The sequence below is a fragment of the Phocoena phocoena genome, chromosome 11 (assembly GCF_963924675.1).
Source record: "Phocoena phocoena chromosome 11, mPhoPho1.1, whole genome shotgun sequence".
Taxonomy (NCBI): Eukaryota; Metazoa; Chordata; class Mammalia; order Artiodactyla; family Phocoenidae; genus Phocoena; species Phocoena phocoena.
The window spans coordinates 95,912,782-95,937,730 of record NC_089229.1 but is presented as its reverse complement, the minus strand read 5'-3'; the positions used below and the strand labels follow the sequence as shown (position 1 = coordinate 95,937,730).

General features: G+C 56.0%; 3 protein-coding genes across 7 annotated transcripts; 2 read left to right on the top strand and 1 right to left on the bottom strand.

Moving 5' to 3' along the window:
• Window positions 1-38: 38 nt before the first annotated feature.
• Window positions 39-12,922, top strand: USP5 (ubiquitin specific peptidase 5). 4 transcript variants are annotated; one of them, XM_065887192.1, is made up of 20 exons: window positions 39-149; window positions 3,125-3,250; window positions 3,500-3,566; window positions 3,760-3,893; window positions 4,050-4,195; window positions 4,440-4,624; window positions 5,104-5,198; window positions 5,740-5,933; window positions 6,663-6,734; window positions 7,051-7,138; window positions 7,267-7,392; window positions 7,843-7,996; window positions 8,332-8,506; window positions 9,129-9,217; window positions 10,035-10,157; window positions 10,729-10,872; window positions 10,958-11,103; window positions 11,323-11,476; window positions 11,600-11,684; window positions 12,311-12,922. In XM_065887192.1, exons 1-20 carry the CDS (start codon window positions 39-41, stop codon window positions 12,402-12,404), a joined length of 2,508 nt encoding a protein of 835 aa, XP_065743264.1. In that variant the 3' UTR covers window positions 12,405-12,922. The 4 variants fall into 4 exon arrangements, with proteins under 4 accessions (XP_065743264.1, XP_065743268.1, XP_065743267.1 ...); XM_065887196.1 differs by lacking the exon at window positions 3,125-3,250; XM_065887195.1 differs by lacking the exon at window positions 3,125-3,250 and having other exon boundaries at window positions 10,035-10,226; window positions 12,311-12,404.
• Window positions 12,923-14,224: 1,302 nt separating this feature from the next.
• Window positions 14,225-17,871, top strand: TPI1 (triosephosphate isomerase 1). Of its 2 annotated transcripts, none has more exons than XM_065887667.1 (7): window positions 14,225-14,450; window positions 15,577-15,700; window positions 15,804-15,888; window positions 15,963-16,095; window positions 16,383-16,468; window positions 17,059-17,146; window positions 17,277-17,871. In XM_065887667.1, the coding sequence occupies exons 1-7, from the start codon at window positions 14,225-14,227 to the stop codon at window positions 17,393-17,395; spliced, it is 861 nt and encodes a 286-aa protein (XP_065743739.1). In that variant the 3' UTR covers window positions 17,396-17,871. The 2 variants fall into 2 exon arrangements, with proteins under 2 accessions (XP_065743739.1, XP_065743740.1); XM_065887668.1 differs by having other exon boundaries at window positions 14,336-14,384; window positions 15,619-15,700.
• Window positions 17,872-17,982: 111 nt separating this feature from the next.
• SPSB2 (splA/ryanodine receptor domain and SOCS box containing 2) lies at window positions 17,983-20,375 on the bottom strand. Its single transcript, XM_065887666.1, has 3 exons — window positions 20,201-20,375; window positions 19,289-20,039; window positions 17,983-18,356 (listed from the first exon to the last, which is right to left on the bottom strand). Exons 2-3 carry the CDS (start codon window positions 19,953-19,955, stop codon window positions 18,229-18,231), a joined length of 795 nt encoding a protein of 264 aa, XP_065743738.1. The 5' UTR covers window positions 19,956-20,039; window positions 20,201-20,375; the 3' UTR covers window positions 17,983-18,228.
• Window positions 20,376-24,949: the final 4,574 nt, after the last annotated feature.

Sequence of the window (24,949 nt, the reverse complement as noted above, 5' to 3'; positions counted from 1 at the left end):
TGGGAGCCGCTGTGTGTCGAGGAGCTGCTGCCGGTGTCATGGCGGAGCTGAGTGAGGAGGCGCTGCTGTCAGTATTACCGACTATCCGGGTCCCCAAGGCTGGAGACCGGGTCCACAAAGACGAGTGCGCCTTCTCCTTCGACACACCGGTAAGCCCATTCCCCACGGCCGCAGCGAGCACGACTTCCTTCCATCGCCCTGGTCATTCCGCCGGGGCCTGCAAGTCTTGGGCCACCGCCTCCCTGCGGTGCACCATGGGACTTGTAGTCTCCCACACTACCCCTGCCGTTGCTTCGAATTCGCGGGACCTGTCGTGTGACTACCGCCCCCGGAAGCCACCGCGCCCGCCTTAGCCGCACCCGGTCTCGTGGAGCACTGTGGGGATTGTAGTCGCTCACTCCCTTCGTTACCGTTCTAAGCCAGAGGCGCAACCCGGTTGCCAGACTACATCTCCCATATGGACCCCTGCGAAAGCCTGGGAGTTGGCCTTGCCTATCGCGCATGGCTCTCCGGGTTTTGTAGTCTCGTGTGGGAGGGATGGTGCAACCCCCCCACACACACAGTTCTGGGCCCGGGTTGGGGTAGGAGGGTGGGGACTGCAGTTCCCAGGCGACTAGTAGTCTGGAAGTGGCCTTGAAGAAACCCGGTTCTGAAAAACGCAGAGTTAGAGAGCCTCCACCCATGGTTAATATGGACAGGGGTCGGGGAGGTGGGGTCATTGGTGGTAGGGAGAGGAGGAAAGAGAAGAGGAAAGCCCTAGTCGTTTCTCCTTTGAGGTGAATTATGGCCGCAGCCCTCTCTCTTTCTCCCGCCCATCACAGAGAGCAGAGGGAACCCTTTTGAAAGTATTCCCAGAGAGGTGGTTTCTTTCGTGTTGGGTACTAAGGCCCCTTTCCCATCCCGCTCCCACTCTTGACTAGTGAGGCAAAGCCGCCACCCACACCGTGCTTCACGTTTTGCAGGCTCCACCCGGTACCTCCCTCCCTTCCTGCAGTTCTGCCTTCCTGTGACACCCTCAGGCAGACACAAGCCTCCAGCTAGGCCAGAGCCTGAACTGAGAGGGCAACAGCCTGGCTGGGATCCGCCCCCCTCACCACCCCTCCCTCAAGCCGCTGCTGGGCTCTGCCCAGGGTGTTCAGCCAGACCAGCTCATGGCCGGGAAAACTGCAAGTCAGAGTGGAAAGGCTTCATTAATGCATCGCCAGTGCTGGGGATAGCAGCGTGATCTGAGGCCCAGTTCAGGATCATCACTGTGATTTGTAGGTTGCTTGGTTTGCTAGGCTTTGATCTGGGTCCCAGACAATGTGCTGCTTCTCTGAAGTCTGGCTTTGGCAGAGCTAAAAGAGGACGGCTGCTCAGAGCAGAGCTCCAGGGTTCCCAATCTTTGGTGGAGTCAGCGTCTTCTCTTTGCAACATAGGAGTTTAATCACTGCAGAGCTCCCACAGGCCTCCCAGTTTTATCAAGTGCATGCATTGGTGAAGCGCTGTCTTTCTCAGGAGGGAAAGGTTTTTTCCTTAATTATCAACAGATGGTAGAAGTCTCCCTTCTTTCAATTACCTACAGTGGCTCCTTCTCTACACTCCTGTCCCTCTCCTTAGTAATGGTTTGAACAATCCAAAAGGGGTTTTTGTAATCTCATTACACTTTCCTTCTCTCACCCCAAGTCAGGAGATATCCATTGGTTGGCTTTGCTAACCAACTTCTGGCATATTTGATTATCTTCAAATTGGGTTCCTGGTAGAAAGAGCTTATATGACCTCCGTGATGAGAAATGCTCTGTTTGTTCATGAACGTTATAACCCACACTGTTCTAGGGAGTGGTACAGAGCAATCTATGGGACTGAGAACTGCGGTGCGGTGCCCTATTTTTTTTTTTTTTTTTTTTTGCGGTACGCGGGCCTCTCACTGTTGTGGCCTCTCCCGTTGCGGAGCACAGGCTCCGGACGTGCAGGCTCAGCGGCCATGGCTCATGGGCCCAGCCGCTCCGCAGCATGTGGGATCTTCCCGGACTGGGACACGAACCCGTGTCCCCTGCATTGGCAGGTGGACTCTTAAACACTGCGCCACCAGGGAAGCCCCCGGTGCCCTATTTTTAACTCACAGCAGAGAATTTCTCAAGGCCACTGAGGCTTTAATTCCAGGAAGAAGATGCCTGTTGTTGCTTGGATCTGAGGGAAGACTCTTGTCCAGTTTCCTCCTTCTCCATCACTCTCTTCACAAGGGCACGGGTGGACTTGCTCAGTTTGGGGAAAGCCCATCTTCCCTCCTCAGCTGTGATTTACAGTGGACACTTGTCTTTCCCTGTTTTCTTCCTGGGTCATATGTGTTCTTGTCTCAGAAGGTGTTGATAGATGGTTCTAGAAAGAGAATGGCTTTGAGGTTGGAGGTTGATGGGACTTCAGTGGGGATTTGGTTATTGGGTGGGGGCGGGAGGGGCGAAGCATCAGGGCGGTGACTGGAGAATGCTGGACTTCATGTCCTTGCCAGACTGGGTCCCAGTTCAGCTGTGAGCCCCAAGCAAGGCATTGTTCCCCTGGAGCCAGACCTCAGCAGGCAAGGAAGGAGGAGACCAGTGTGGACCAGGGATCGACTGCCTAGTAGAGTGAGGGAAGGGAAAGATCTGGCCTTGCTGGCGAGCTCGGGCTTAGGTGTCTTGTTCAGGTGCTGGTATCTGTGCTTCTCCGGTCTGGAAGGTTTGCTGAATCTTGGAGGTCGGGTGGGGTTGATCATGGTGTCCCTAGATTAGGTTCAGTGTCTGACATGGAGGTCTTTCCAAGTCTATGGTAGTTGATCCCCGTTCACTCTGCGGATCTCTGGGCTCCAGGAAAGAGGTAAAGGGAGTTCTCTGCAGTATACCAGAGGGCTCCCAAGAAGAAGCAAGAAGGAAGAGGAATGGTGACTGATAGGTGTTGCTCAGCCCCTGTGTCCTTGTGGGCCGTTATCAAAGTTACAGGAGGATGGGGAGACTCTTAGCCAGGTGCCAGGTCCTAAAGGGCTAAGTGACTCGCCAAAAGCCAAACGGTGTTTGAGGACAGATCTTTCTTCCGGAAACCAGCAGTTTCTGGTCTCCCCTGGCCAGGCTTCATCCTGCCTGTGTTCCCTCCCCTGCCTCTTGTCCTGCAGGAGTCTGAGGGTGGCCTCTACATCTGCATGAACACATTCCTGGGTTTTGGGAAACAGTATGTGGAGAGACATTTCAACAAGACCGGCCAGCGAGTCTACCTGCACCTCCGGCGGACCCGGCGCCCGGTAGGCAAGGCCGGAGGACATTCGGGCACATCCCACTGGGCCCCCGTATTGAATGTGTCTGTTCCATCCTGACCTCCCGCAGGCCTCAGTTTCCCCCTCACCTATTTCTGTCGGTGTCATTAAAACCCAGCACGTGTGTTTTTTAGCTCCTTTCTCTTCCGAGATTAGCCCACTCCGTCCCGTCCATCCTCCTCATTTGTACCTTCCTTGGTGCTCATGGCTGACGCTGCCCTTCCTGCCTCGTTGCAGAAAGAGGAAGACACAACTGCAGGCACTGGAGACCCTCCCCGCAAGAAGCCCACCCGTCTGGCTATTGGTGAGCATCACGGCCGTCCTGTTCTCCCTGAGCTAGCCGTTCCTGCTCTCAGAGGTACTAGGAAAGCCCCCGAAGGATGGGCCGATCCGTGGCCCTGAAGCCCTGGAGGGGACAAGGTGAAGTGCTGTCTCAGAGAAGGGGTGTTGACCTGTGGTGGTGGTCCTACCCCCCCTCTTCTTCCCTGTCTTACCAGGTGTCGAAGGCGGGTTTGAGCTCAACGAGGAGAAGTATGAATACGATGAGGATGTAAAAATCGTCATTTTGCCGGATTACCTGGAGATAGCCCGGGATGGGTTGGGGGGACTGCCTGACATTGTCAGAGATCGGGTATGAATACCTTCCTGCCCTACCGAAGATTCTAGGGCAGGCGGGGCCCGAGCAGTGATGTCGTGGGCAAGGCCCGAGAAAGCTGAAGACCACGGGGCTAGAGGGGCACGTGGGGCTGTGGACTGGGTCCTGTCTCTCACCCTCTGCTTCCCCCAGGTGACCAGTGCGGTGGAGGCCCTACTGTCGGCCGACTCAGCCTCCCGCAAGCAGGAGGTGCAGGCCTGGGATGGGGAAGTACGGCAGGTGTCTAAGCATGCCTTCGACGTCAAGCAGCTGGACAGCCCTGCTCGAGTCCCTCCCTGGTGAGGCCCGGCCCCTCCACCTCGGGGTGCAGCCCCCAGAGCTGGGGCCAAGAGGCCACCCTCCTGGGGGTCTGCTGGGAGAGAGGGTCGGGAGCAGGCTAAGGAGGGAGACCTGGGGGAGCTGAGCTAAGTGAGGGCACTTCCAGAGGAGAGGAGAAGAGAGAGGTCTTGGACCAGCGGGGGACCCACCTCTCCCATAAACCCCTGACCCGTATTTCAGCTAATTTTCTTCTCCCGGGATTAGTGGCTGGAAGTGTTCCAAGTGTGACATGAGGGAGAACCTGTGGCTCAACCTGACCGATGGCTCCATCCTCTGTGGCCGGCGCTACTTCGACGGCAGCGGGGGCAACAACCATGCCGTGGAGCACTACAGGGAGACGGGCTACCCGCTAGCCGTCAAGCTGGGCACCATCACACCCGACGGAGCTGGTACTACCCCACCCAACCACCCACCCCACCGCCGACCGCCTCCACGCGTAAATCGCTGGGTCTTAACCCTTAACTCATCTCACGTGACACGAACAAGACGCCAGTTTGTTCTCTTGATAAACGATGAAAATATTGCAGTAAAACTGAATTTTCAGTTAACCCCCAAATCTCAGTCCCCTTCCTGGGGGTCACCATCGTTGTCTCTTAGTGAGTATTCTTTCAAACCCATCTCACTCTAGAACCTTACCTGTAGGGTGGAGGCACGATGAATTCCAACCCTTGTCCTGTTTCACCCCATCTTCCCAGACAGCCAGTCCCAGAAGGGCTTACGGCCTCACCGATGCTCGAGGGAGCCAAGAGCGTTACCCTCACGGCTCGTCCTTCTGTCCCACCGAGGCTTCTCAGGGCAGGGGTTGGGGCTGGTGGTCAGGCTGGGCCTGAGCCGCCCCCTCTGACACTGCTGCTGCCTCCTATGCTAGATGTGTACTCATATGACGAGGACGATATGGTCCTGGACCCCAACCTGGCCGAGCACCTGTCCCACTTCGGTATCGACATGCTGAAAATGCAGAAGGTGAGACCCCTTCAGCTTCTAGAATCGTTTCATCATTCACTGACTACTCCTGAGCCCCTACTATGTGCTGCTCACTGCAAATGAGACGGGGTGGTCCTCGCTCTCATAGGCTTGTATTCCGGATGAGAGGCAGGCATTGATCAGATTACTGGAGTAACTGCAGACTGGGGGGGGTGTGCAGGAGTTTCCAGGGGGCCGCCTAGTCCAGGGGATGGAGGAAATGGCCCTGAGGAAGTGATGCTTGGGTGATCTGAGGGTGAGAAGGGGTGCTTCAGCACGGATACATGCTTTAGCTCGGGGGGGTTGAGTTCGTTTCATCCCCTCATTTGGGCAGAGGCCTGCTGCCTAACGGGCCCCTGGGACAGTTGTCTGTGGCCTTCCGGAACTTGCACTGGAGGATACCCAATGGGCCTCCCGTGCCAGAGCCTGTAATTCAGCACATTCCAGGCTCCAGCTGGCTCTCGTCCTAGACCAAGTGAGAGAACGGAAAAGACGCAGGGCTGTGTTCCTTAGCCTGTCTGAGGTGCCCCTTCCCGTGCAGACGGACAAGACGATGACGGAGTTGGAGATAGACATGAACCAGCGCATCGGCGAGTGGGAGCTGATCCAGGAGTCGGGGGTGCCGCTCAAGCCCCTGTTCGGGCCCGGCTACACAGGCATCCGCAACTTGGGCAACAGCTGCTACCTCAACTCGGTGGTCCAGGTGCTCTTCAGCATCCCCGACTTCCAGAGGAAGTGAGTGCTGCCCTCTCCCCCAGGCCGGCCCCTGGGCTCTGCGCCCCTGACGCCCGCTCCTCCCCTGGCTGCTGGCCTCCAGGCACCCTCCTTTGGCTGCTCTCAGGACCTCTGTTCTAGCTCAGTCTTAGTTCCTGGTACACTGCGAGGGGAGCAGGTTCTAGGGCTGCATCACCATCAACCCGGCCACACACAAACCCACTGGTGGGGCCAGACGCCCAACCCCAGGGCCCCCCCGAGCCCTCCTGACTGACTCAAGGGCGAGCAGGTGGTCTTTATTTTAGGTCAGTGACATCAGGTGAGCACCTAACAGATACATGGAGCGTTTGGGCATGGGGGAGGGCTAAGGACGTGACGATAGAAGAAAGGCAGGTTCTCAGCATAAGTGAGTTTACTGTCTAATTGGGAAGGCCTGGTACACACGTGAAAACTTAGAACACATTGACACGTTCTGTTCAAAGAATATGAACCGTATTTATCCTTCTCCTGGGCTGTCTTCTCCCTTCCCCCAACTCTCTGTCAGGGAGGGGCTGGAGTGCCCTGCATGCCGACTGAGTTGGAAACGGGAGGGAGGGCAGGTTGCTGGAAAGAAGTGGACCCCAAGGGTCAACTGCGTGCCTCCCCTCTCTGGAGGGAACCTGTTCCCTGAGCTGGTAGATAATTAGTCCCTTCCCTTTTCCTCTGGGGCTGGGCCAAAGCCCCTCCAATGACCCTTCCCTTTGCTCTCAGATACGTGGATAAGCTGGAGAAGATCTTCCAGAACGCCCCGACGGACCCGACCCAGGACTTCAGCACCCAGGTGTATGTAGCCAGTCCTGTGCGCCTTCTCGCTCCTCCATGACCCCCTGGAGTGGACAGCAGTTCAGCCCCCCACCAGCTAGAGGCAGTTTAGCCCCCGGCCAGCTAGAGGCTGTTTAACCCCCGGCCAGCTAGAGGCTCTCAGATGACTGCCTGCTGGGCACGCTGTCTGCCTTGAGTTGGGTTCCCATGGAATCTAAGGTTTTTCACATTTAAGAGAGTTGTCGAAGGGGGCTTTGAGCAGGGGTTGAGTTGGGGAGGATGAGGTGTAGATGGGTGTCAGACAGAAGCTGAGTGGTTCTCTTGGATGTCAACGCAGGGCCAAGCTGGGCCATGGCCTTCTCTCGGGAGAGTATTCCAAGCCAGCACCAGAGTCGAGCGACGGGGAGCAGGCGCCGGAACAGAAGGTGAGTCTGGGCCTCCATCCCTTCCAGGCTCTGGAATTGTGGGCAAACTGAGATCCGGGAGGTGTCTAAAGAAGGCCACTTGGTGGCCTCTCGGGCCCCAGCTGAATCGCCGCCCTGGCTCTGCCTAGGACGTCCAAGATGGCATCGCCCCTCGGATGTTCAAGGCCCTCATTGGCAAGGGTCACCCCGAGTTCTCCACCAACCGGCAGCAGGATGCCCAAGAGTTCTTCCTTCACCTTATCAACATGGTGGAGGTGAGGGCGCTCTTCACACACCTGCTGTCTGCCTGTGATTCAGGTCCCTCCCTTCTCCTTGCTGCCCATTCTTTCCTGTCAGCCCTAACCCACTCCCAGCCCTGGGACCCCACAGCCTTCGCTCCCTGAGCTTTCCCTGCGAGGAGCGTCTGCACCTGAGAAGCGCGGCAAAGGAGCGACCCTTACGGTCGCTGGGCTCGCAGCCTAACGGAGGATGCGCTTAGCACTTAGAAAGTACAGACACTTCGCCACGCAGTCCCCCCGTGCCCGGATGGGCCAGAACCGGCGGGGTTGATTAGGGAAGGCTTCTGCTCTGCTCTGGCATCCCTGCCCCTCTTCGTGGTCGTCTCTCTTCCACTCCCCTCTCTCCCTGACCCCCCAGTGACTCTTTTAGGCTCCCATCCCAGTGCCTGGCTGCCCAGACCTCCCCACCCTGCCTCTTCCCCGTAGAGGAATTGCCGGAGCTCTGAAAATCCTAATGAAGTGTTCCGCTTCCTGGTGGAGGAAAAGATCAAGTGCCTGGCAACAGAGAAGGTGAAGTACACCCAGCGAGTGGACTACATCATGCAGCTGCCTGTGCCCATGGACGCGGCCCTGAACAAAGGTGGGCACTCTGCTCTCCCAGCGGGGCCTGGAGGTGGAGGCTGAGGCCTGGGAGCAGTGCTTGGGTGCCTTACAGAAGCAGAGCCCGTGGTCCGCCCTGCTCCGCAGCCAGAGGGCCGAGGCGGGGCTGTTGGGGGCAGGTGGGATTAACCTTGCCTGCAGCTGGTCAGCAGAGCTGTGTTGAGAAAGAGGCAAGATCACAGACGGACGTGTGTCCGGTAGGTTTGGAGAGGTGGAGGAGCTGAGGTTGTCGTGGACGCAGCGCCAGTAGGGAGAGGCTCAGGGGGGAAAGAGGCAGCCCCCTCTGAAGGACCCACCCACTGATTCTGTCACCAGAGGAGCTCCTGGAGTATGAGGAGAAGAAGCGGCAAGCCGAAGAGGAGAAGCTGCCACTGCCAGAACTTGTTCGGGCCCAGGTGCCCTTCAGTTCCTGCCTGGAGGCCTATGGGGCCCCCGAGCAGGTAGATGACTTCTGGAGCACGGCCCTGCAGGCCAAATCAGTAGCCGTAAAGTAAGTCCTGTGGGTCCGGGCCCGTGTCAGCGTAAACCCAAAGATGCTGTCAGCCTTTTTTTTGCATTCTCGAGTCCCTTTGTGGTCAGAATCTCAGACTTGTGTCAGCTGAGGCTGGTGCCCCGGTCCAGGAGGCCCCAGCAGGAGGGGACTCGGATAATTGCGACACGCTACCTTGACCTGCCCCTACCAGTCCCTCGTCTCTCTTGGGATGGAATCAGTTTCCAGGGCAGCCTCTCTCCGCTCACTTCCCCAATCCCGGCAAAGCACAGGCACTCAGTGACAGTCGTGGACAGAATTGAAACTTCCAGTATATGATCTTACTCTTTGCTAACCCATCATTGGGCATGAACTTGAGATGTGAAAGAGTCTCTGGTTGCTGGGATTTCAGCCATGAAATCCATGCCCGTGAGACGCCCCCCGCCCCCCCCCCCCCCCCCCCCCCCCACTTCCCCGGCTTCTGCTTCTCCGTGGCTACAGATGCTCTTCATGCCTGACCAGGGCAAGAAAAGAATATGGAGTGTCTTCTGGGCTGTTAGGGCTTCTATCCATGACAGGCTGAACCCGGGGTGGGGCTTTCAGGAGAGGTTCTCTGGGTACCAGGACGTTCTCTCTTCCCTAGGACCACGCGATTTGCCTCATTCCCTGACTACCTGGTCATCCAGATCAAGAAGTTCACCTTCGGCTTAGACTGGGTGCCCAAGAAACTGGGTATGGTGGCTGGGACGAGCGAGGGAGGCAAAGCAGAAAGTGCTAGAAAAAGAGGGGGCCTTAACACGTCAACTAATGCTTCTCCAACTTCCCTCCGAAAGGGGAAACATTACCTTAGATGTTTCAAAATGTGTCTAGTTTGAAAAGCGCTGACTAAAAACATTAAGACTTCTTTGATTTTTTACTTTTTTCACTACATTTTTTAATTGAAGTGTAGTTGACTTACAACGTTGTGTTAATTACTGCTGTACAGCAAGGTGATTCAGTTATATATACACATGCCTTTTTTTTCATATTCTTTTCCATTATGGTTTATCATAAGATACTGAATACAGTTTGCTGTGCCGTACGGTAGGATCTTGTTGTTGAACACTTCTTCGATTTTATAGTTACGACCTAAAACCGAAAGTTATCTTCATAGTTTTATGTAATTGGTAAGATGCTTTCATATGATAATCTTGAAGCAGTTTTTCACGGGCCTTACAGGCCCCTGATGACTCTGCGAACTGCAGAATTAACTTCATTTCCTAGATAAGTCGAGCCCCGCGGAAGTACAGAGTCATTCTGTGGTGCATTCGGAGGCCCCTTCCTGGCTTGTGGCTCGTTGCTGGTAGATCCGGGACTGGAATCCTGGTCTCCTGAACCCCGGCCCGTGATGATGTTTATTACACTGAGAACCCTGCAGTGGGTCCTGCTCTGAGCAGCATCTTACCACAGAGCAGGATGGGGGCAGGGGCTTGAGCTCCCTGGAGTGCTTATACCCAGAGGGCCTCGGGGAGCTGCTGAGGGGACCTCTGTCCTGCTGTTCCACTTGCAGATGTATCCATCGAGATGCCAGAGGAGCTCGACATCTCCCAGCTGAGGGGCACAGGGCTGCAGCCTGGAGAGGAGGAGCTGCCCGACATTGCCCCACCCCTGGTCACTCCGGATGAGCCCAAAGGTAGCCTTGGTTTCTATGGCAACGAAGACGAAGACTCCTTCTGCTCCCCTCACTTCTCCTCTCCGACATGTTAGTGACTCTTCTTCCTGCCTGTCTCTTTCCCTTGCTGATGGGGGTCTTCTCTGCCTGCCTCCCCTTGTCCCTGTCCATTGTGTTTCTCCTGTCCTCCCTTTCAAATTTCCTCTGCCCTCTTGATGGACGTGAGGACCAATAGAACACCCCCAGCCGCATCCTCTGTGTGGCTGGCTAATGGCCTCTGCCCTCGTTCACCTCGAGTTGGGTAGGGGGCGGGGGCAGGTTATCATATTCCAGAAATGGCCTGTTCTGAAAGAATGGGCAAGGAAGGGGCTCCCCGGGGGACCTCTAGCCTCAGTTCTGTACCTTGAGGATACTGCTGGCCACACGTGATGTCGTTTTGTCATTTTAGTTCTGGAATAAGGTGCCAGGCCATGGAGGAAAAACACATGGAACGGGTGGCTGGAAGAGGGCTGGGGGTGGACTGTGGGAGCGAGGAGGGGCAGGGAGTGGCCCAAGGAGTCAGGCCCCTGTGCCCGCGCTTCTCCGCCAACAGCGCCCATGTTGGATGAATCGGTCATCATCCAGCTGGTGGAGATGGGCTTCCCGATGGACGCCTGCCGCAAAGCCGTCTACTACACGGGCAACAGCGGGGCCGAGGCCGCCATGAACTGGGTCATGTCGCACATGGATGATCCAGGTAAGCAGAGCTGGGGAGCTGGGGGGTGGTGAGCAGGCAGGGCCAGCACCCTCCCGCAAACACTTCAACCCCTTCACATCTGCAGATTTTGCAAACCCCCTTATCCTGCCTGGCTCCAGTGGGCCCGGCTCCACAAGCGCCGCAGCTGACCCCCCGCCAGAGGACTGTGTGACCACCATCGTCTCCATGGGCTTCTCCCGGGACCAGGCCCTGAAAGCCCTGCGGGCCACGGTATGGGCGCCCCCAGATGAGGGCGGGACCTGTGGGAAGAAGCGGGTGGGAGCGAGGTTCCATCCCTCGTGAGCAAGACCGAGGATGACCTGTGTGGTACGGCCAGTCTGGGGCTCTGCCCTTTAGTGGCTGTGATAAGGGAGCAGAGGCCTTCACTGGGGGCTTTCTTGACCCTGACTTTGCTAAAAAATAAAAAGTAACGCTTCCCTCCTCTCCCAGAATAATAGTTTAGAACGGGCTGTGGACTGGATCTTCAGTCACATAGACGACCTGGACGCGGAAGCTGCCATGGACATCTCCGAGGGCCGCTCAGCTGCCGACTCCATCTCCGAGTCCATACCGGTGGGACCTAAAGTCCGGGACGGTCCTGGAAGTGAGTGTCCCCAGGAAACAGGACGGGCGGGGGCTGATCCACACTCCCTGAAATCCCGTCCTGGGTGTGAGCTGCTGGATGCATCCGCCCTCACTGTCTCCTCCCCTCCCCCTCCCTCCCTAGAGTATCAGCTCTTCGCCTTCATTAGTCACATGGGCACCTCAACCATGTGTGGTCACTACGTATGCCACGTCAAGAAGGAAGGCAGGTGAGGGGACAGCACGTGCCTTTTGAATGGGGCGGTGTTTCTGGGGATGGGGAGGGGCATCCTGGAAGTCCTAGAATATTTGTGAGGGACAACAAGGCATTGCCTGGTGATGGCGCAAATTCACCAGAAATTGGCAGAAAGCCTGACGGCAGAGATGGGCAAACCTAGGGCCCAAGGGCTGAATCCCGCCACTTGCTTTTATAAATAAAGCTTTTACAAGCATGGCCACACTTACTCGTTTATGTATTGCCTGTGGCTCTTTTCACGCTGCAACATGCAGGCTGAGTAGTTGTGTCAGACCGGATGGCCTGCAAAACCTGAAACATTTCCTGTCTGGCCCTTGACAGACAAAGTTTGCTGATCCCTACCTAAAAGGAATGGGTGCAGGTGGCTGTAAAGATACCACAGGGTCTGAAGACACCGAGTAGAGTAGGAATGACCCTGTGAGATTAGGACGTTCCCTTGAGACAGGTGGCAGCTGGACTGTAGGTTTGGGGACCGAGGCAGAGAATGTTGGGGCGAGCCTTTGCCCCAGAGTCACCAGGGTCAACTCCAGGGGCCACGTCAGAGAGACTGAGTTGAGAATGCCCGGGTTGTTCATCCTTTTCCCCCACCCCCTTCCCCAGATGGGTGATCTACAATGACCAGAAAGTGTGTGCCTCTGAGAAGCCGCCCAAGGACCTGGGCTACATCTACTTCTACCAGAGAGTGGCCAGCTAAGAGCCTGCCCTGAGCCCTTACCACTGAGGGTGGGGGACAGACCACCCAGCATGAGGGTTGGGTGCCCCCCTGCCCTGTTACCCTTTTTCTTTTCGTCCCCGGCAGCAGGGAAGAAGCTAGTGGCCATGGGAGAATGGCCAAGCAAAGCGGGGGGCGCTCGGGAGACTTTGGGGACAGAGCAGGAAGGGGCCAGGAGGGGCCGGCTGCCTGTCTGTGAGGAGACTGTAGCTTTCCTGCCCTTGACCCCATAGTGCTCTGCTTCTCTGTGATCCTGCCGGCCTGGCGTGGAGCGGGCTTGTTTGTGTGTGTGGTGTGGGTGTAGCTTTGTGCAGCCTCTTCCACAGGAGGGGGCTTCTGTGCCTCCCCTCCCCACTTTGTGTTTGCTCCCCGTGTGGTCAGGCAAGGAGGGACATAAGGGAAATGGGGACCCCCCTCACCCTCCTGCCTCAGTCTTTTCCCCACCCTGTCTCTCCCCTGTCCTCTGGAAAATGCCAAAATACAGGATGTGAATAAAAGTACAATGGTTCAATCGTGTCCTGTTTGATAACTTGGGGGAAACTGTTAACCCCCTGGGGTTAGCAGGAGGGCCAGTTTCTGAAAACTCCCGGCCCCAGCCCTTTGACCCTCGTGCCCCCTCGTAGGCAGTTCTGTGCTTTTTACCATTCTAGCGCTCTTGGGAGATTGGGGGGTGAGTGAGGTGAGCACTGGGGGAGTAGAGGAAAGCTGAGGGGTGCGGGCTGTCAGATGAAGAAAAGTGGAGTGGGGCGACACAGAGCACGGATGGGGTGAAGAGTCCTCCCTTCCAGCCATCACAGGAGAGGGGGCCCAAATGGGTACCTCCCAAACGTCCCCAGTGGCTAGGGAGCCCTGGGCCCCAGGCCCTGCAGTCCCTTGTCAGGCCTTGGCCCGCTGGAGTAAAAAGTGGGGTACTCCATGGACTTCCCTGGTGGTGCAGTGGTTAAGAATCTGCCAATGCAGGGGACACGGGTTCGAGCACTGGTCCGGGAAGATCCCACATGCCGCGGAGCAACTAAGCCCGTGCGCCACAACTACTACTGAGCCTGCGCTCTAGAGTCCGCAAGCCACAACTACTGAACCCCGTGCTCCGCAACAAGAGAAGCCACTGCAACGAGAAGCCCACGCACCGCCACGAAGAGTAGCCCCCGCTCATCGCAGCTAGAGAAAGCCCGCGCGAAGCAGTGAAGACCCAACGCAGCCATAAATAAATAAATATATAATAAAATAAAGTTTTTTAAAAAGTGGGGTACTCCTGGGGTCAGGGCAGACTTCTGAACTGCCTCTTAGCTGCGCCGTCTCCACCCAACGTGGGCCGTCCCTCCGCCTCTGAACCCTGTTACTTGCCCAGTTTCTGTTGGGCTGGGCTCGCCCTGCTAGGCCAAAGGTGCCTGCTCAGCAGTCAGGGATGTGGCCGCTCCGATGGGGGAAGGGGGTTCATTTTCCCAGAGTTGGGAGAGATGCCCCTCAGGGCTCTGAGGCCAAGCCTGGGAGTGGAGTGGCCGGGCCTGCAGCCAGCTCCCCCCTCGGGATCCCTCTGGCCCTCTGGGGGGCTGCAGCCGTGAAGCGGGGGCTCCTCTGAGTGCCTGCCGGGCGCACAGTTCTCGCCTTCTCCCCAAAGTCTGGCAATTGCGGCTGAAGCGACTGTGAGCCCCCGACAGCCCAGGAACGTTGCTACAAGAACGGTGATAACGTCAGAACCTCGCAACGCGGGCGGCGGGCGGGGCCGGGGCCGGGGCCGGGGGCAGGGCCTACGCGGGCGGGGGGCGGGGCCTGGGGCAGGGCTTCCTCGGGCCGGGCCAGTCATGGCAGAGGACGCGGTGGGGGCGGAGTTCTGCCTCTCCACGCTCTATATAAGCGTCCAGTGGCCACGGCTGCGCGCTGCTCGTGACCTTCAGTGTGCCGGTTTCAGCGCAATGGCGCCTTCCAGGAAGTTCTTCGTGGGGGGGAACTGGAAGATGAACGGGCGGAAGAACAATCTGGGGGAGCTCATCAACACTCTGAACGCGGCCAAGGTGCCGGCCGACACCGGTGAGCCTTGGCCAGGGAGGGCCGGGGTGGGAGGGCCGGCGTGGCGGCGCCCTCTCGAGTTCTCTTAGCCGGTGTCCGCGTGGTCGTGTACGGCTGGGGACCAGGGCTGTCGGGGTCCGGGCCTTCGCCCCGCGGCCGCAGGACCCGGGGTGTGTCGACGCGGAAAGGCGGGGCCGCATCTCACGGTGCCCTCCGGCTGTGGGTCGTCGGGAGGATGGTTGCCCCGGGGCGCGGACGGGGGCTGCACCCGCCGAGAGCGGGGGATGGAAGCGGAGCCCAGCCCCTGCGGGCGATCGGGAGAGGCCGGCGGCAGCCCGGTGTGTGTGGTAGGAGGCTGAGTACGGGCTTAAGTTGCCCCCTAGGCGCGGGCTTCGTGCGCCGCCGCACGTAGCCCGAGACTCCTCCCCGCGCCTTGCCTGGGCGGCCGAGTGGCTTTGGCCTCCTGAGCTACAGCTCTGACCCTTTCCCCTCGGCGGCCTGCATGACTCCTGCCTTACGCGGAAGGGGCTGAGCCATTTGGGAGTGAAGAGCGATCCTACCGCTTTCTCCAGCCTGGAAACGGGAAAGCGCAAGGCCTCTATGAGCCAGTCGACTCGCTGCCACCCTCGGCAGAGTGCAGTCCTCAGCCCTTCCCCTCCCACGCACCTAAGGCACAGAACCCCGGGTCTTATCAAGAGGCATCCCCTTCTCGTTTATTACCCCCAAAGACGCCAGTACAAACCCCAGGAGTTGGCCCCTTCTGCTTTTGCTAAAAAACCCTTGCCTGGCCCGGTTCCGAAGGTGGGGATGGGCTATTTTAGAAGGGAGGCGGGGTCGGCCCTCAGAGAATGCTGAGTCTAGGAGGTGCCCAGGCCCAGAATAGCCTGGGGAAATCGGAGCCACAGCTGTTAAAAGAGCAGAGGGCAGGGCAAGGGCCATCGCCTCTCAGGGGTACCTGGAAGGCTCAAAGAGTTGGGTCCAGGCCCAGCCTGAGCTGCAGAGTGGACAGAGATTATCGTGCTGGTGTGAAAAAGGGCAAAAGCAGAACTAAGAAAGTGAAGGCTAGGGGGCTCCCGAGCACTGGATGGGGTCTGGGGAATGAAGGCTTCCTGTGACCTCATCCCCTCTGTCACCGTCTTATCCTCAGAGGTGGTTTGCGCACCCCCCACCGCCTACATTGACTTCGCCCGGCAGAAGCTAGATCACAAGATTGCAGTGGCTGCGCAGAACTGCTACAAAGTGGCTAACGGGGCCTTTACGGGGGAGATCAGGTGACATGTGGGTGGGTGGTGGACGCAGCCCTCATTATTCTCATGAAGGGGAAAGCGACAGGGTGGGCTCCCTGCTGAACCGTGGCTTGTTCTCTTCCTTTAGCCCTGGCATGATCAAAGACTGTGGAGCCACGTGGGTGGTCCTGGGGCACTCGGAGAGAAGGCACGTCTTTGGGGAGTCAGATGAGGTTAGTAACCAGGAGAGGAGATAAGAGATGGCTTATCCCAAGACAGATGTCTCACCAAGTCTGTTCCTCAACAGCTGATTGGGCAGAAGGTGGCTCACGCCCTGGCAGAGGGACTTGGAGTAATCGCCTGCATTGGGGAGAAGCTAGATGAGAGGGAGGCTGGCATCACTGAGAAGGTCGTTTTCGAGCAAACCAAGGTCATCGCAGGTATCTCTGGAGAAAGGGACCTTTGAGCCTAGCCAGGGCTACGGAGGCACAGAGGGTGGGGTCATATGCCCTGCAGCCTGACTTGATTCCCCACGCTGATGCAGGAAACGGGAGGGTGAGAACCCTTGTATCCTTATCGCTTCTGCTCCTGCCCCATGGTATAGATGCCACCTGGAGTTCCTTTAACGGCCGCCAGGGGTCAGTAGGCCACCGTCACTCATTCCCTAGGGAAACAGCTGGCTATCTCCTTCCTGTTCACCCTTCCACCTGTGATCTCTGTCCCACAGATAATGTGAAGGACTGGGGCAAGGTTGTCCTGGCCTATGAGCCTGTGTGGGCCATTGGTACTGGCAAGACTGCGACACCTCAACAGGTAACCAAGCCCAGGAGCCCTACCCTCATCTCCCCTGCCTTGGTAGAACTGGACAGTCACAGAGACCACCTGGGCCAACCCCTCATTTAAAAGACAGGAGAGGGGAGGGGGAAGGGTAAGTTGGGACGAAGTGAGAGAGTGGCATGGACTCATATATACTACCAAATGTAAAATAGACAGCTAGTGGGAAGCAGCCGCATAGCACAGGGAGATCAGCTCGGTGCTTTGTGACCACCTAGAGGGGTGGGATAGGGAGGGTGGGAGGGAGACGCAAGAGGGAGGAGATACGGGGACATATGTATATGTATAGCTGATTCACTTTGTTATAAAGCAGAAACCAACACACCATTTTAAAGCAATTATACTCCAATAAAGGTGTTAGAAATAAATAAATAAATAAATGAAAATAAAAGGAGAAAAGAGAGTGACATGTCAAAGGACATCCATTCCAGGACCTGGGTGGGATCGAAGCCCTGGTGTTCTATCTCAGATCCTAGGGTTCTTGTCCCAAAACCACACTGCCTGTCTCCACTGGTGCCCACGTTTTTTGCCCCTTTGAGTGAAAGTCTTAGTCTAGCTTCTTGTTCTAGGCCCAGGAAGTACACGAAAAGCTCCGGGGATGGCTTAAGTCCAACATCTCTGATGCAGTGGCTCAGAGCACCCGCATAATTTATGGGGGTAAGTGGGTTTGCTACCAGCCGGGGGTGGAGTGGGCTGAGAACCCGATTGAGTCCTTCTTCAACGTGGAGGTAGGGCTGGAGTACCCCCTCCCATCCCTGACCTCTCCCCCTCTCTTCTCCCTTCCCAGGTTCTGTGACTGGAGCAACCTGCAAGGAGCTGGCAAGCCAGCCTGACGTGGATGGCTTCCTTGTGGGGGGCGCTTCCCTCAAGCCTGAATTCGTGGACATCATCAATGCCAAACAATAAGCCCTGCCTGTCTCTGCTACCCTTCCTGCTGAGACAGGGACTAGGTAGCTCAGAAGCCCAGTAACTGTACTGCCCCCCCAACCTTCACACGTGCTTCTGATGGTGTCACCTGCTGCCTCTTGTGGCCTAATCCAAAATGTACCTCTTCCTTTGCCGTTTACACCCTACCCTGTAATGGTTGGGACCAGGCCACTCCTGTTTCCACTTACTGTATCAGTTGGAACTCAACCTGTCACCAAGGTGGCTTTAGCTTGGCTGAGAGGTGGGAGGGGTGTTTGCTTATGGGTCCCCTCAGTCCCCAGTGAAGGCAGGAGCAAGAACCCGTCCTGTCCCATCTCATGCCATGAGATCAGGGGCTGAGAGAAAGTCCTGTCCTCTGCTGAGGCCGGGCTGCTGCCCCTTCCCACGGTGCCGATGCCTGTGTGTGTTATGTCTGTGAGCAGTCCCGCGTGTGCGGGAAATAAACACCTGGCACTAAGCCTTGGGGTGTGTCCTTCACTGAACTTGTCCAGATCATCTTTTTCCCTTTTGAGGCAGCCACGGGACCCTTGTGCAAAAACAAACAAAAAAACCCACAAACAGGTTTCTACAGCAGCACATCTCTTCCAACTTTTACTTGCAGAAATGTCTTGTGTACCAGGCTGCCCCAGCCTTGAGTAACAGCTCCCTCCCTTCCACCCTCTGGGTGGCCCTGGGGCTGTGGTGCTCCCCAGAGCTTGGGGTGGGGTGAGACCCAGCCTCACCCAGCTTCAGGCAGCTGGTCTAGGCCAGCAGTGCTGCCTCCCCCCGAGGGGTGGGTCAAGGCCCCAGCGCAATCTGTGGTATCACAGGGGTCACCGGTAGAGCAGGTAGCGCTTCATGGCGGGGGGCAAGGGCAGAGCAGAAACGTGGCCTAGCCGCGTATCCCCCAGGGCGTGGCGCACACACAGGCGGCTCAGGTGCAGAAGGGAGTGTGGCTCAGCTGGGAGAGAGAATGAGGGAAAGTAAGTACGGGTGCAGCCACCAGCCAGACATCATCAAACCCGCCCAGAGTCCCTTCCGTTTTCCTGCTGCAAGTCTGCTCCCACCTCGGTTCAGGGGAGGTCTAAGGTGCTCTGAAGTTCTGCATCTGCTCTTGTGGTGGACGCATCATGGATCTCACACGTCCCCGGTCGGGGTTGGGGTGAAGTTCTAAGTAAGGCCCTCTAAGCAACAGGCCGAGGCGGCTGTGACCGTGGAGCTGGCCCAGGCTTTGAATCCAGAGAGGCCCCAGAGCTGGGGCTGAGGAGGTGAAAGGAAGGGTGGCCCTCCTCCACTCTACAACAGCTCCCATGGGCTACAGGGGAGAGGCGGCCACCTTCTGCTGCAGACTTGGCAACTGCAGGACAGTTAAGTCCGCTCAGCCCCAAGGCCCTGCCTCCTTCACTGCTCTTCCAGGTGCCTGGACCTCAACGGCTCCTTCCTGGGGTTTGACTGAGGAAGGAAGTAGGTATGTGTCAGAGTCAGAGCCCAGTGAGCCGGGTACACACTCCAGGCGCCTGGCACCACCAGTCCTCTTCCTCTGGGACTTGTACACCTAGCCCAGGACAAATCTAACCCTTTGCACCTCTGGCTCCAGGGGCTGATCTCTCCTGTGAAGCCCTAATCCCAACAGTGCTTCACTTCATTCTGAGGGTTCACCTCTCACTAGCAAGTTGCTTTCCCAAGCCTTACTTTTACCTCTATGGCTGTTAGGAAGATTGAGTTAGGTAACAGCTGTGAAGACTCTTAGCCATTCCTGGCACTGAATAGAGGTAGGAGACGGGTCAGATGAAGGCCAGTTCCCTCTGCTCTTGTAAGGCGTTGAGCTTCCAACCCAAAACCACAGACCCCAGTGACAGAACTTACTCTCCCCACACGTGCCCCAGGCCTCACCTCTCCTTTCGCCCAGGTAGCTGATGCGGACCTGGCACTGGCCCCAGACAGCGCTTACTGCTGGATAAAGGGTCCTGCCCTTCAGTCCGCGGAAGGCCGGCCCCAAGTAGGTGCCCCCAATAGCGTAGCCCAGAGTTCCCTCCTCCATATCCAGAACCACCAGCAGCCTCTCCGGCACCTCCAGCTGCTCACCCTGAGGTCCGGCTGGATACCGGGGGGCCTCGGGCCCCTTGCTCTGATGGTACAGCTTCCCGCGCCCAAGGTCCCAGCCCCACGACTCGCTGTTGCTGCCCAGCAGCGCCGCATAGTGGTCAGCCTGCAGCGGCGCGAGGGCCGTGGCCACGCCCACCACAGCGTGGGTGCCCCTCTGCTCCCGGGGCCAGCTGATCTCCCAGGCGTGCAAGCCCCTCGAGTAGCCCCTCTTACCCCGGGCCCCATCAGTGCTCTGGGCCACGGGCCGCCGTTCAAAGCACAACCCCCCTTCCGTGACCTCGATGTTCTCTGAGCAGTCCTTGGGGTTCCAGCCGTGGCGCCGTTGGGCCCCCAGGTCAGGAGGGGGAGCCGAGAGCAGCTCCTCCAAGCCCTCTGGACAAGACAGGTCAGGGTACAGGGCCTGCGGGGTGTGGGTGCTGCTGCCGCCGCCCCCTGCCGAGGCTGTCTGGCCCATGGAGGTGAGGAGCTGGAGAACTCCCCTAAAGAGGCTTGCTGGGGCGTCTCTCTTCTGAAAGTCGAGCTCCCGGTCGGGATCGACCTAGAGAGGAGTTGGGAGAGAAGAGTGTGTGACGCGAGGGATCCTGGAGGGGACTCCTCACCCAGGCGCCCCATCCTTTCCCCAGGTTTGCTCACCGCCCCGCTCCTCCCTCTTTGCTCCCCCAAAGCTCCCAGGCCCATCATTACCTTGCCCTCACCCACCTGTCCCGGTCTCTCGAGACTCGCGAGTTCGCCGCCTTTCGGCCTGTCGAGGGACCTTCCCCCTCGCGCGCCCCGCACCCCTGTCACCGCCCTCGAACCTCCCAGGGCTTCCCGTGCCGGGAGGTCGCCGGCTCTCCGGAGCAGCCCAGCCTAAAGTGGCCGAAGCGCGCCAGGCGCAGCCCGCCGCCCTCTTCCGCCGCCAGCACCTCCCCCAGGCCTCGCCCCGCCCCACGGCCCCGCCCCCACAGCCCCTCGGGGCAGTTAACTCTCTTTTCACCGTCTCAGGTCGCGCCCCGCCCCGAGACCGCGCCCCTGCGGGGCCCCTCGGGTGGCGGTTAACACTCGGCTCCGGCCTGGGCCGCTGGGGCACGTAGCGCGTAGAGCCCATTGCCGGGCGGTAAACCCCCGGTCACAGTCCCAGGCCGCTCCTCGCCCCGAGGCCCCGCCCCCGCGAGGAGGCGGGCCGGGCGCTTAAATCTTACCCGGCTTCTATGGCGTCCGCCCCGGCCGCCCAGGCTCGGAGTTAACCCTTTCATGGTATCATCGCTTTGGAGGTCTGTTCTCCACCGTCAAGAACTTTGAGCTTCCTGGGCCAGCAGCTCCTGAGCCCCTAGGGATATGGGACAGGAGGTCAAGGAAGGGCTTCCATTGTGGTGACATCTATTTCCGAGTCCTGGTGATTCTGGGTCACTGTCACTGGGCTGATCTTTTTCTGACTCGGGTTGTGAGTCAGCCTGCTCTGTGCCTGAGGTTCTGAACTCTTGAGTTTCTGGCTCTGAACGGTAGGCGTCATGGGTCTGCGTGCTGTTCTAGCCTTCCTCCTACCCGTCAATCCATTCCTGAGCTGTCAGCCTCATCTGGTAGAGTGTGTGGATAAGACCTTGGTTGTGAGTGAAGCTATACCACTAATTAGTTCTCTGACCTTGGAGAGGTTGCCAGATTTCTCTAAACCTGTTTTCTCTTACGTAAAATGGGAATAATGATGGTACTTACCTCACAGGGTTGTTGTGGAGTTGAGATAATCCAGGGGAAGCACTTAGCACAGAGTCTGCTAGATAGTTTGTACTCACTAAGCATAGCTATTCCTGTTTCTTAACATTTACTAAGTGCCCACTTCATAGAGAGGCAATCTAATATTAGTGGTAAATGATGTCAGCTGTGGAACCAGGCTGACTGGGTGTGAACACCTGAAGGCCCATATGCGGGGGTCCTTGGGCAAATTTATTAACCTCCTCATGCCTGTTTCTCCCTCTGTAAAATGGAGATACTATTGGTATCTACTGCGTAGGCTCTAGTGAGGATTCAGTGAGGTTATATACATGTAAAGCACTTAGTTTCTGGTTCAAATTTAATCATTTGTGCTGAGCACTGAGGATTAAGCAGGGAATCTTCAAGGAAGTTACAAGGACATTTATGAAACAGTTTATCGTGCGGTAGATAAAATTCTGGATATCCAGGAAGTACTATAGGAGTAAAAATGATGGGACTCCTAACCAGAGATCAAGCAGTTCAGAAAGGAAAGTGTCCTGGAGGAGATGACACTGGGTTGAATCTTTTTTTTTCTTTAGTATTTATTTTTCATTTATTTAGGCTGCCTGGGGTCTTAGTTGTGGCACACTGGATCTTAGTTGCGGCATGTGGACTTCTTAGTTGCGGCATGCATGCGGGATCTAGTTCCCCCACCAGGGATCGAACCTAGGCCCCCTGTATTGGGAGCACGAAGTCTTACCCACTGGACCACCAGGAAAGTCCCTGGGCTGGACCTTTAAGAATGACAAGGAATTTGCCTGAGAGGTGGTTTTGCAGGACTGGAGGTTGGATTAGAGTTGCTGCATGAATAAGACGTTCAGACTGAGAGGTCAACATGAAAATAAAACAGAAGCTGGGTTTTGGGAAGTTGGAAGATTTCAGGGCTCCTGCAGCGTGAGATGCAAGCCTAGGGAAGTCAGTGTGAGATCAGGAGGGCTTGCAGGCCAAGTTAAGAATGCAAATGTTACCCTGTAGGACAGATGGGTAATGGGGGAGCCACGTAGGAGAGAGGCGGGAGAGGAACATGGTTAGAAACTTCTTTTAGAAAAAGCATCCCGGCAGCAGTTGGAGCGGCCCAGGTGACGTGTTGAGAGCCTGGAATAGGGCAGTCAAAATAAGGATGAAAAGAATTCAAGAAACACTGATGAAACTGCAAGACCTGGTGACTGATTAGATGCTGAGGCCAGGGAAAGGAGAGAGAGAAAGGGACGTTTTCTAGACTGGAAGACTTTTTTGGAAGGTGGTGCCACGAGAAGACGGAGATGACAGAAAGAGGAGCCGATGGGGGCAGGGGCAGGAGGGTGGGAGAGAGAGATGGTGAGTTCACTTTAGGACGTGTTCTTGAGGTGCCTGAGAAACAACCCGATGGAACCATCCAGAACACACTTGACAGTGGCAGGTCTGGAAAAGAAAAAGAAAATGGCAGGGCTGGACGGGCAGTGAGAGGCCTGGACTGGAGATATAAATTTGGGAGGTGTATCAGCCTTTAGCCAGGAGCTGAACTATGAGAACAAGAGGAGCCCTGGAGAGAATGTGTAGAGTGAGGAGAGGGTCAAGAAGGACACAGCACAGCAGACAATTCACGTTGGATTACCTACATGATTTTTTGGATCATCGGCAATTTTAGTGAGAGAGTGCGTGTGGATTGTGGAAAGTGGGTGTCCAGGCTGAAGGTGCTGAACTGGTACCTCCTGTGTGTCAGGCACTGTGCTACACGCTTCACATTTTTAGGGGATAGAGAGTCGGCAGAGGTAAGGTGACAGATTTGTCTCAGAGTTAAAATTACCCTTGAAAATACCTTACTTACCCCATCTATTAGGTACAGCATATGTAAGTTTCAGGTAAAATACAATAGATGGCAGTACACATATGATGATGTACAGAATAACATTTTACATTGTTTTAATTAAAGAGAAAGAAGAAAGCATATTAAAAAGAAGGATGTGGGGACTTCCCTGGCAGTCCAGTGGTTAAGACTCCACGCTTCCACTGCAGGGGGCACGGGTTCAATCCCTGATCCAGGAACTAAGGTTCCACGTGCTGCAAGGTGTGGCAAAAAAAAAAAAAAAGAAAAAGAACCTGAACACTTGTCATCCACCCAACCTGGATATTCTTGCCAGTGTGACAACAAAAATAAAGACTTCATGTCTTGGGGGTCAGATACCAAGCCTAATCCACGGCCAGCTCCAGTTCAGCTTGAGAAGTTGCAGCTGCTCAGCTGCTGGTGGTTTAAAACGTTTCTTCACCAATTGTCGCCACCGAATCTTGAACTGCTCAAACATTTGTTGGTAATAGCTCAGATGTTCCACAATGCTACGAGTAACTTTAACTTTTACATCCATGTTGTTGCATGAAAAGGTAGCTCATTACTTCCATCATTTTACAGTATTCCGTTGTATGGATATACCGCAGTTTACCTATTCTACTGTTGATGGACATGTGAGCTGTTTCCATTTTCAGCTATTATAGAGATGTACAGTATTGCAGATCCTTTTGATGGACCTAGGTACTCATTTTTGTTGGGTGCGTACTTACTGTGCAGAATTGCCGGGTTACAAGGAATTACAATGCATAGATTTAACCAAATGTAATTTTCAGGTTTCTCTCCATGGAGGGATTTTATTCAGAAATTAAATCATTCAGGTATTTACAGCATGGAACACTTCAACAAGTTTATGAAGATTTGAACTGTTCTTCTCTTCCTGTTCTTCCTCTCTTTATCTTCTGGGGATGACTTCATCAGCTCCTCAGCTTTTTATTAGTGTTTCTCTGTGGCTCTCAAGTTCTTTCATTTCTTCCACAAAGCCATAATGATCCACTTGTTAGGCCAAACAGTGAGTTTCACTTCTTTGTCAATAGAAAACCCTTACAGGACTTCCCTGGTGGCCCAGTGGTTAGGAATCCGCCTGCTAATGCAGGGAACACGGGTTCGAGCCCTGGTGCGGGAAGACTCCACATGCCGCGGAGCAAGTAAGCCCGTGCGCCACAACTACTGAAGCCCGCGCGCCGAAAGCCCGTACTCCGCAACGAGAAGGCACCGCAATGAGAAGCCGGCGCACCACAACAAACAGTAGCCCCGCTCACCGCAACTAGAGAAAGCCTGCGCACAGCAACGAAGACCCAACGCAGCCAAAAATAAGCAAATGTATTTTTAAAAATAAAAAAAAAACCCTTAAAATACTAAACACATTCTTCCCAACAAGCAAGGACTGTTTGAGGCTTGGTTGTTTCCATGCCTGCTTAATATAAAGGATGCAACTGGCAATGCTGGAGCACGTTCAACTCTTCCAACTCATGACCACATTAAGATCAGGGTTAGCATTCAGTTGGCTCTGGGAGTCAAGGAGGAATCTCAGCCTCATGCATGTGCCTTTGAAACAGCAACTCATGCTTAATCAGCGGAATGAAGGATAGGGGTGACCTTAGAGGGAAGAAGACTTCAAAGCCTTTATGAGCACACTCATAAAGTGTGTGGTACCTCAGAGTGGTACTGCCGCCCATGAGCAGCAACAAAGCCAAGGCTTTTCTCTCTGAGATCCTACTTGGCTTCTAGAATGTAAACTGCAAAACAGAGTCAGGCAAAGTGCTGCAGCCACCCAGGACTTTGCATTTGATTGCTAGAGCACAGCAAAAAACAAACAAAAAAACAAATGGGGGCAGCGGGGGCACTGGGATTTGTACCTCTGTAGAACTCTCTGGCTTTATTAAACAGAGTGCTAC